This window comes from Limulus polyphemus, unplaced genomic scaffold, assembly GCF_000517525.1.
Source record: "Limulus polyphemus unplaced genomic scaffold, Limulus_polyphemus-2.1.2 Scaffold687, whole genome shotgun sequence".
Lineage (NCBI taxonomy): Eukaryota > Metazoa > Arthropoda > Merostomata > Xiphosura > Limulidae > Limulus > Limulus polyphemus.
Window position 1 is genome coordinate 56,016 of NW_013666297.1, and position 11,826 is coordinate 67,841.

General features: G+C 30.7%; 1 protein-coding gene across 5 annotated transcripts in view; it reads left to right on the forward strand.

The window, feature by feature from the left end:
• The window catches only part of LOC106459957 (PR domain zinc finger protein 10-like), an 84,243-nt gene that overhangs the window by 55,580 nt on the left and 16,837 nt on the right, over window positions 1-11,826 (forward strand). For all 5 annotated transcript variants that reach the window (XM_013919629.2, XM_022386534.1, XM_022386533.1 and 2 more), the window contains 4 exons: window positions 304-427; window positions 6,400-6,687; window positions 8,283-8,555; window positions 10,032-10,220. In XM_013919629.2, the coding sequence (XP_013775083.2) occupies window positions 304-427; window positions 6,400-6,687; window positions 8,283-8,555; window positions 10,032-10,220 (874 nt within the window). The remainder of the gene's footprint in view (window positions 1-303; window positions 428-6,399; window positions 6,688-8,282; window positions 8,556-10,031; window positions 10,221-11,826) is intronic.

Consider the following 11,826-nt stretch of genomic DNA (forward strand, 5'->3'; position numbering starts at 1 on the left):
ATAGATGCTAAACAAGCAGCAGTTTTTTAACAGCTCCTTCTTTATTTCAGTATAGCAATGTTTCTTCATGCTTACTTTTTTTTCCTGCAGCTGAAAACCTTTTTTGATGTGCTAGTCATAAATTATTAAAAATGGAAAATGGTCAGTTTATTTAATGTTAAAGAGACTGTATAACTAGACTAGCTGGTAATGTTTGAGAATCTAGTTCCTATGATCCTTTATTTCTTACATTACTTTTGAAATATTTTTATTATTAACATTTGTAATGTTTTAGCATTGTGGGATGTTATGTCCATTTTACAGCGAAGACAGAAAGACCTATGAATGTCCAATCTGCAAACAGAATTTTGAACAAATGATTGGATTAAAAGAACATGTCCATGGACACAGTGAGAATGGTTTGTTCACTTGTCCACATTGTCAGAAGGTAAGAATACCTTTGGTTATTGATGTCATTGCAGAATGAAGATGTATCATTAATTAATTGTCTATGATATGAATACGAAACTCCTCGCTTGTGTACTAGAAAGTGGTCCTTGTATACTTTCAGATCAAAAGTATTGTGCAAGCTGCAAGAAATAATTATATATCTTTTTACTTATTAAATAACCTCACTTATTTTCTGTCATGATATAACTTGCTCAATTATTTATTAAATAATGTTAAATATTGTTATTACTATATAATTTAACATTGTTTATTACAGTCTTCTATTATAATATATTCTTACTTAATATCTGTTGTGATTTTTTATCTGGTTTTTTGTTTTATGAAGCAGAATTTAGTATTAAACTATTAGATCCCTTAAATGGCATTCTTAACTAAGTTTATCCATTTTTATGAAGCAATTAGTTTATTGCACATAATACAATAGTTATTCACTAGTGAGTTTATTATCCCACCATTTTGAAGCATCAAAGACTGGTACATACTGGTTTATTGTGTTCCTTCATCCCATTCTTGTTGACAGGATATTTCCAGATTAGAATGATGTATTTTTACCAAACTTATTGAAACAGGAACTGCATACAAAACCCTAGACCTGATTAACTTTTGAAAGTGAAATGATCGTTGATACACAGAAAATCTTCCTCATCATTGTAGACATGATATTTCAATACAAGATGAATGGATATTTACCAAACTTACACAACAGATACCACATACAAAATTGTAGACCTGATTAACTTTTGAAGGTCATGAGTCAAGGTCGCTGGTACGTAGAAAATTCACCCTAATCTTATGGATAGGTACTACATCATCAAGGGGATGGGGGATTTAAACACAGTATAACATTAATGAGGGCAGAGATGTTTTATAAGCACAATTTTAACATGTTTCTTTTGTTCTAATGTCAAAGTAATAAATACTCCAAGAGATGTTGTGTGAAAGCTAACTTTATAATGAACTTTGAAAAAAAAAAACTTTTGGTTAGAAACTTGCATTTCATTATAATTTGATTGCCTTTATAACCACCATGTAACCATGAAATCATACATACTATAACTTTGAATGTGCAAAATGTATCTTCATGAAATTTGGCAAGCTTTTAGTAAACGTTACAAGTATGTTGTACACATAAAATCAGAATTTTTGCCTGTGAATTTACAAAGCATTTACTGAGTCAGTCTGTGTGGAAGGTAATTTTTATGCTAAGAATAAAAATATTTCTTTTTGCTTTATAGTTTTCATATTTCACTTGCACTAGAATTTCCTAAATGAATATCAGAAGTTTTACTTTGCCCAAACTATTTCTTATTTTCTCTACCCTAACACTAATTGTGTTGGAAGCATTAATATACAGTAAATGAAAAGTTGAAAAATATGAAATAAAATCAAAAATACAATTTTACTTTTTTTAGAATTACTACATATTGTAATAAACAATTACCAATAATTATTTCTAGAATTAGAAAGCAATAAATCACCCATTCAGAGTCTAGGGTAAACAATCTATCATGTTAAGTCATGAGACAGTAGCACACATGCAATCCTCTAAGAAAGGGATTCTCAACTTTTCCTCCATCATTAACCCCCTCGGCTTGATGTATTTCTCCATTTACCCCCTTACTTCCATACAAAAAATTCATAGACATCATAAAGGGACAGAAAAACAAGGTCAGAAAAAAAAATATTATTCAGGTTTTGCACAAAAATAGCACGCACACACACACACACACATTTTACAAAATGAAATTTAATTGAATTATTATTCAATCATCGGGTACATCAATTATTTACCCCCTGGCTGAGAATCACTGCTCTAAGAGATCACAATAATTGTTTTTGCAGAGGTGGAAGTTTTTTGTCTGCAGCCAATTTTCTGTCATAGGTATTTTGGGGGAACTGTGAAAAATTAAAAAGGATGTTTTTGGTATTACTATATGTATAAACCATATAAAACAGTTTTTGTGGTTTCATAAGGTGTCACTGTGTGCTAAATGTAATTTCTGTTAATTCTTATTTATCACTCTTTTTTTTTATCCCTATCATCATTGAGTGGCAATATGATACGTCTCATCATGCTAATTTTCTTGAAACCTGAAGATCGCATAGCTGTCCTTGATAAATCTGTAAAAAATAAATTTTGTGCCGGTGGTGTGAAGAAAGATATTTTTTAACTAGATCATATGTACAGTTATTGTATAAAACAGACATTCCCAGACAATATTTTTGTATTCTTTGTAACTGTTGTTTGAATTATAGAAGCAATAGCAAAAAGGTTTTTCATAATCACCATAAAAAAGGCAAATGTCATGCCAAATTATTCTCAGCCCATTTAAGTAACCCAACCCTCCTATTTGCCAAAAGAAATAGCAAAACAAGAAATAGAAAAGAAAATTCAAACAGCCGCTTCGGAAGCAATATTGGAAGCAAGGCTGTTGTGATTAATCCATTGCTGAAGTCCAGAAAAGTATTGACAGAAACATGCAAGAAAAAAGTACAAAGTATCTCCACAAAGGAGTCCACTGTTTGTTTTTTTTTAAATACCACTGCAAGATGCACAAATGAGAAGCCTGGATTATCAATTAGTTCAGCAGCCAAGGGTAATTTCAATTATGAATTGAATTAAGACTGTCAAGTATGGTTACAAAAGAGAGGATTCCATTCAGCCCATCTTGCTTATTTAATTATTGATCCAATAATTTCATTATGCTGTTTCGTGAAGGATCCCAGAGACTAAGTTTCAACAACATGGCTGGATAGTTTGTTATAGACACTCATGACTTTTTGTAAATATGTATTTTCTATTATTGATCCTAAGTGTATGTGCATGGTACTTTCCAAATGGTCACAATAGGAACGTTTTAGTTTTGATTTTAAAGCAACAGGAGTAGAAGAATCTTTCATATGGCCATGTTTTTTGTTTGGGGAATTTTTTTGAATTTATGTTAGCACTTTTTTGTACAATTAAAAAATTTTTTTTCCAGTTTTTGTGCATAGTGTATGTTTGTTTTGTATTTGTTGAAATATAAACTGCTAAAATGTTTTACTTGCTCAGCTTGGCAGCTTACATTTTCCATCTTGTTTATGTTCCCACCACTGCTTTTGTTATCTAATCTAACAACTTTCTAATTTTAACATTTTAGTTAATGTTGTTAAAAGTATATAACAATAAATAACAATACACATAAAAGAAAAAAATAAATTTAGCACTGTAGTCTTGTGACCTTTTACACTTGATTGAGTGATTTTGCAAGTCTTGTTTTTTTTCAGTATATAAGTTGTTTTAAAATAATTTGTGTAGCTTTCAAATATGCATTTTAGAACATACACACAAAAAATATTCGACACTAGAATAGATTAGAATGTCCCGAAACTACTATTTATCTGGCTTTCTAACTAACCTATAAATTGGTTAAAAACATTCTGTTACTGATTGGAGCTATGTCTTTAGTTGAAACACATCAAGCTTTCCTTGCTGGTTCATCATATACAGAGATATGTCAGTAAATTAAGAAGATAAGAGGTTGAAATATTATATTCTGGGTTGTCAGTATCTATAATACACATTTCAGATTGTTTGAACAATCTGAAGCCTTTACAACGGGTGAAAAGAATCTCTAAATGAGAACTTGGATTGTCACCATGCAGATTGAGAATGTATTTAAATATTTCCTTTTGAAATTAGAAAATTAAAATATAGATAATATAAAAATTTGAATTATAAACTATGTTCTGATGCTAAGTTTATTAACATATATTGATAAAAACATGTAGTTTAATTAAATTTTGAAAGTAACTGTAAAGGTTATGATGTGCACTTTGACCCTCCTGTATCAATAGAGTTAATTTTAAATATTAATTAGGAGAAAAGCTGCCCTTTAATACAAATATGTTTGCTGTGTTTGAAAAATACAATTCATTGTGCACAACATATAATACTCAGTTTTGAAGAAAACAATGGTTTTTCTTTTTTATCAGCTCAGCCTGACATTTCTGTCATTTTTCTTCTGAGTGAAACTAAGAGTTAGTGTTGTTATAAAATTTTGGTTGGCCTTTGACTAAGTTTAATAACTGAGTTTATTTGATGGGTCAAAAATACAAGTGTGGGCTTTCTATAGGAATGATAATTATTTCCACTAGTTCTATTGTCATCCAACTAATTTGTTCATATCTGGTGAGGAAAAGTTGGAAGGGGGGGGGTATGGGTGAGGTGGTGTGGCTGGACACCAAATACAAGTATTAGCAAGCTCAATCTAAGATTGTCTTGTATATGCCAAACCAAAATCAAAATTTTTACATGTGTTGCCTCAGTAATGAAATGACCACTTGGAACAATTCGTCTACTCATTGCACTTTACTTAGTATCTGTCTAAATATTTGATGAAATGACCAGGTTGTGAGTTAACTAGTCTGTTATTTTGATTATTGGAATATTGAGTTAAAAGGGGAAAACTTGGTCAAAGTCCAATGTGTTCTAATCCTGCTATTAATAAATAATTTGAATATTAGTGTCCCAAAAAGGCCTAGAATGCACCAGAAATCACATCAGTTAGACCCACAGCCTTTATGGGCAGGGACCAGAACTAACTAAAAGTTTCATTTCATGTTCTTGTCCCTGTTTTTAGGTTTTCCTCCATTTTGTGAAAAGATTGTATTACAGAATTCAGAAAGAATACTAAGTAGGAAAAATTATTAGAAAGGCAATTCGGTATCCATTTGTACATTGGATATAGTAATTATGAAGTCATTTATTATTATATAATCCTATTAATCATACATATTTTGATAAACAGGAAAGTTCTACCAAATATTAAAACTTTCTGTGAGAAGTTTCACTTCTTTAAATTAAGGAAGGAATGTCCTGTTACTCTTCAGAAATACAAATGAAGAAACAAATGTTTTGAGTTTGTGATGACCTCATTATTGATAACTGACAAAAAAAGAATCATACTTTAACAAAAAACTTCTGAGATCTTCAGTTGTTAAAAGTCTTCTTTACTTCCTGTTAAATTCTTTTGTTCTTCTTTGTAAAAATTACTTTTATTCACTTTCCCAGAAAATTACTTTTCACACCATTTTATTCACTCTATCTTAACTAAATAGTTAATAACCTGCACTATCTAATAGTACTTAAACTTTGGCTGTAGCTATTTTCAAAGCTGAACTTTGTTAGTAATTGTTCAGACCACATGCTGACACACATGTGTAGGAACAAAGGTCTATAATATCATCTCCGAAAAGGAAAATCATGAGAGAAACAAGACTTTGCTAATTGTATTCTCATATCAAATAAAAATGTATGCTTTGTTCTTGAGTTTAAAAATGTTGAAATAAAGTTAGAATTGTAGTTTTTACAAATTTTTAAATTTTGTTAGTAGTTGTGTATTCGATGCCTAAAAGGTACTCCGTGATTTGGAAACTGTCAATGATTATCAATGAAGTTGTAACTGACTTGATCAACTTCCTGATCAACAGTAAAAGAAAACAATTATGAGAAGAAGAGTAGTATTACTATTTCTGTTTTATTTTTCAAAATTTTGGAAATTTCACTTGCTAAAAGATGGTAGAAATACTAAATCAAATTATATGAATTTTATTAAGCCAAAATTAGATATTGTTTTACTAAGCTTATACCAAGTTTCATGCAATTCAGTTAAATATTTCCACCATGAGAAGGAAAAAATATAGGGATGTTTAGTGATACTCTTCTTGTCCATGAAAGGGATTATAGTTAAACTGTTCTAAGAAATTTTATGAAAAGGAAAATAAGAATGTTTCTACATAATATAAAAATCTTGTGAATATCTAATGCTAAATTAACATAATCAGCATTAAACTTTTTCTCCCGTTTGATTGTTAAATTTATAATTTCACTGTATTGTTTTATAGTATGTTCAATTTGTGCTATATATTTTGAAATAGTAACATGTATCTATTACTACCTGGTTGCAGAGATGTGAAGAATATAACCAGATACGAAAACACATTCGAGCTTTTCATTCAGAGAGACGCTATCCTTGTGATAAATGTGATAAGGTTTTCCCCCGACCAGATAAGCTAAAGTTGCACATGTTGCGACACTCAAATCATCGAGAGTTTCTCTGTGCAGACTGTGGGAAACAATTTAAACGAAAAGACAAGCTGAAAGAGCACATGAAGAGGATGCACGGCCCTGATAGAGATGCTCGTGCCAACAGTCGAGCCCTAAAAGCAAGATCCACTAAAAAATTCGTTCCTAAGGTAAAAACGTCTATTTTTGGTTTCATCCAATTAAAGAATGTATTAGTTATAGTTTCCCTAGAAGTATAACAAAATTTACAAAAAAAGATTGATCCATAATGCTGTAGAGATGTAAGTTAAGAAAACAAATAAACTTTTGTTTACATATTTTTTTTTCGTGGTTAAAGTTTTAGTTCATCAAAAGTTGTCTTCTTCTTCTAGAACTGATTATTGCCCAGGAAAATGATATTGTAATATAAGTTTTTTGTATTGTAATACGTATTGGGAGCTTTCTTGTTATTTTGCTCACATATCAACAGAACTATCTTTTAACACCCTTTTTCAGTCTAAAATGCTTCCAAACACTTCACTTTTGGCCTTTTTTCTGCCATTTTGTACGGGATGCAACGCTCATGAAATAACATTTTATATTCTCAGAATCATAAATATTTAATAGGAATTCAACTTTTACATGAGACTAGCTAAAAAAGTAGGCTATTTTAAAATATATTTCAAACTTCCTTTGTCATGCCAATGAGAATATAGGCAGTATCATTTCCACCAGAAGTACATTTCTCTTACAATGACTATTACAAATAATTTACTAATTTACATTAAAGAATTTAAAGGTAGGTCTTCAAAACTGTTGTTATAAAATTTACTGAATAATAACTTCATTTTTTTCATTCATAAAAAACAAGGAAAAATTTAAACAGAGTTTCATATCATGACGTATCAAACTGGCAAACAGTTGTGTAATTACCAGTGCATCAGTTTATTGTTACCATTCTGTCTTCTTCATTAAGTTTGTTCATTTCTTGAAATATCAAGGGGATATAAGTTTAATTTTTATAAATGTATGTTACTGCAGAACAAATTGTATCAGTATATTGATCATAATTGTTACAAGCTTATTTTTTAAGTGCATCTGTTTAATTAAGTTTCAAGCTGACTAGTAATATATTTAGTATCTATATCCACTTTGATTTTTCCACAGAATTAATAAAATACTTATTTGACATACATTAATTTTTAAAAATGTCTAAATGTTTTTAACTATCCAAATTTTTTCAGGTAAAATATACATGTACTCGAAGTACTCAGATGCAACCCAGTATTATGAAACACTGTATTATGGATCACCTTAATCTTAACCTGCCCATTATGGTATTCTTGTATAGAAAAAGTTGAGAATAAAGGGTTTAAAAATAAGCTTCACTCTCTGAAGTACATTTCATTAATGAAATCAGTATTTACACACATTTATTCCAGCTTAAAATGTTTAGATTTTGTATAGTTGTTGGTATTTGACTTTAAAAGTAAGGACATTTGTTTAATTACATTTCTACATGTATATTAAAATACTCTTGAAAATCCTCAATCATCACACTGTTTAGATTCAGATTGTGTTTGTACTGTAGGTGTGAAAAACCTGCCTGTTCAATAATTATATGCACTTACACAGTAATATAACTTTTCTTATCAACTACATAACTTCTTTACATATAGTAACTTTCAGATATGTAAAGATAACAGTATGTGTCCTTAAACTCGTATGCCTTGTATTTTACCATTTATGGTATAAATTATTGTGTTCTCCTTTGTTTCTGCTCAAGGTGTCTCCAACTGATTACCACCGTTTTATTTATAAATGTCACTCATGTTTGTTGGGTTTCAAGCGGCGAGGGATGCTGGTAAACCATCTGGCTAGACGGCATCCAGATATCAGGCCAGATTCTGTTCCTGAACTAAACCTTCCAATTCTGAAAACAACTAGAGATTACTACTGTCAATACTGTGATAAAATATACAAATCCAGCTCCAAGAGAAAAGCTCATATTTTAAAAAATCATCCAGGTGCTCAGTTACCCATGAGTAATAGACAAAAGGTTAGTCAGATTGAGTAAACCTACAGGTAATCTTTATATTTACGGTATTGTTGAAAACATTTGGAATTTGTCTAATTTTTTTTCATGTATGTTCAAAATTATATTGAAAATGAGTGTCACATTGCTGTTGCAATGGGATAAGTGTCAAATATTATAAGCACATTGATTATTGACTAATATTCCTGCATAGAAAACCGGATTCTTAATAATCAAGCTTATCTTTCACAACAAAAAGCAATACACTTATAAAAAAGAGATGCTCTGCTAGCAGTCAATTCTAATAAACAATATTAAGAGCATTATTTTACTGAATTATAATGTAAAGTATACTCACTAGAAATGATGAATGTAGGCTAAATTTGGTATCTACCTATTACCTTATGTGGACCTATAACCAAAACTAGTCATTTAATATATTTTAAGTGTGAGGGTTTATAGGTCAGTAAAGTATATAGCATTTTTTTTATATATTTTGCAAAATGTTTATGAGCACTGGCTGAGGAGCACAACATTGTCAAAAACTTTCTATTCCAGGTTTCAAAATTGTTTTCACTATTTGTTCTCACGTGAACATTTTTTGTCACTTTTCATTAAGTGACGATTAATAATGTTTTATGTTTACGTAGTGTTATAAAGTATAATGTATATATGTAGTTAGCTGATACAGAAATAGAAGTCTGTTAATGCTTTGAAAATGTTCTAGGTTTTCTTTTGTACGAGTTCATGTATATATATGTATCTATATATATATATATATTCTGTAGAAACTACTTATAAAAGTAAATATTTGTTATACTGGTCAATCAGTTAAGACTTCTGTAGATTTTATTTACCAATTAAACATCTTGAAAGGCATTGGTAATGGACTGCAGTCTATTAACAATGCGTTTGGACTATACCGCTCTCTGACTGAACCGTCTCTCGTATGAGTAAATATCATCAAAGATTGTTGGAAACCTATTCTAAAATTAATTAAAACAGAAATTAAATTTCAGATATTGTAAACTTCTCATACACCCTTAGTATGTACAATCTGTATTCATTATCTATTCATTTGCCATGTGGTATTATCAAGGTATGTTCCAAAGTGTATTTGATGTTGACCAGCTGCTTTCCCTCATTTACCATTGCAAAATTAGGAATGGCTACCACAGATACCACGAGTAGCATTACATAAAATTCAAAAACAAATGAAGCTGGGTTGAGAAATTAAATTTGGTGATTGATACATCTGCCACAGTACTTTTTGTTTTAAGTTTAGTATAAAAACCAATAAATTGATATCACCTGAAATAGTTATTAAAATTTTTCTTCCATTTGGTATATAAACACAGGTTGTGTGTTGTCATAACCAAAATACAAGCAATCATTATGAAACGACTTTTATCTTCAAGGGAAACTTGTTTCTAAATATGAAAAGAGAGGTTTGAATTAGTGCCATATTCTAATATATGCCTATTGTAAATATTAATTCAGGGAGGAATTCCAGAAATTCCAGGGTTGCCAAACCCCACCTTCTCACAAACAGTAGGAAGTATCACCACCCACCCTCATCATTGTAATTGGTGTCACAAACAGTATGCCAGCAAAGCTAAACTGTTGCAACATCAAAGGAAAAAACATCTTGAAGTGTTAGCTCTCACTTACGCTACATCGAAGAATCAGGTTAGTAATAGTACTTTGAAGTGTTAGCTCTCACTCTGCATCGAAGAATCAGGTTAGTAATAGTAGCTTAAAGTGTTAGCTCTCATGCTACATCGAAAAATGAGGTTAGTAATAGTAGTTTGAAGTGTTAGCTCTCACTTAAGCTACATCGAAGAATCAGGTTAGTAATAGTAGTTTGAAGTGTTAGCTCTCACTTAAGCTACATCGAAGAATCGGGTTAGTAATAATAGTTTGAAGTGTTAGCTCTCACTTGCGCTACATCGAAGAATCGGGTTAGTAATAGCAGTTTGAAGTGTTAGCTCTCACTTGCGCTACATGGAAGAATCAGGTTAGTAATAGTAGTTTGAAGTGTTAGCTCTCACTTAAGCTACATGGAAGAATCAGGTTAGTAATAGTAGTTTGAAGTGTTAGCTCTCACTTAAGCTACATCGAAGAATTGGGTTAGTAATAGTAGTTTGAAGTGTTAGCTCTCACTTGCACTACATCGAAGAATCAGGTTAGTAATAGTAGTTTGAAGTGTTAACTCTCACGCTACTTCGAAGAATCGGGTTAGTAATAGTAGTTTGAAGTGTTAGCTCTCACTTGTGCTACATGGAAGAATCAGGTTAGTAATAGTAGTTTGAAGTGTTAGTTCTCGCTTACGCTACATCGAAGAATCGGGTTGGTTATAGTAGTTTACTTTGTTACTTAGTAATTAAATAATAGGGATGTATAAAATTTATCTTTATATATTGTAAATACAACTGTCACCTTGTTTTTGTTAATGACAGACATGCAATGATAACGTGGTATATGCGTTAATTATCCATAAACTATAATTCTGGGGAAATGTAGATGTTAATTTTGTTGAAGAAATAAATTCTTTAAAACATAAAATATTTTATAATGCCTGATTCAGTCACAGGAAAGGATGTCTCCTTGTGTATGTTCTTGAAGTTAGGCCTGCATCTACCCCATCCTTCAAATTTTTAAGTTAAGAAGTAAAATGTAACTAGTATTTCAAATTTATTGCATGTAGAATTACATACAGATTGAAACAAGAAAGTTAATCAAGAAGTGGAGGAAATAACTTTTAACTTGTTCATACCTGTCAAGTACTGCAGGCTGGCCATTCTTTTATTACTTTAGAAAGTCTTGCAGCTCTAACCGTTTACTAAAGATAAAATGTCATGCCTTCCAGAGATGCACTGCTGTATCATTGCAGGTGAAATTTTGTGTCTGTCAAAACTTCCTTTATCCAAGTTGGTGACTGCATGCAAGAAGATGAAGTTCTGAGAAAGTATAAAAGATTCCCAGGGTGATTGTCCAATCTGTCCTGGGAGAAATCTGTATTAGATACACTGTATGCAATTGTGACAGATTATATGACAGCAATTATATGTCAGAGAATGATTCATCACACAGTCCTGTGAGTGACTTAAGAAAAATTATAGCTTTTGATGGTAACAACTATAGATAGTTGTGAAATATACAATTTGTTTTTATTGTCTAACACATGTAACTTGCTTCATGATTTCAAATTTGAGTTTTTTTATGTGGTAGTTCTTAGCATTACTGAAAAATTAGGAAATAAATATAAATTATGCCTCTTTCATTCTAGAATGAA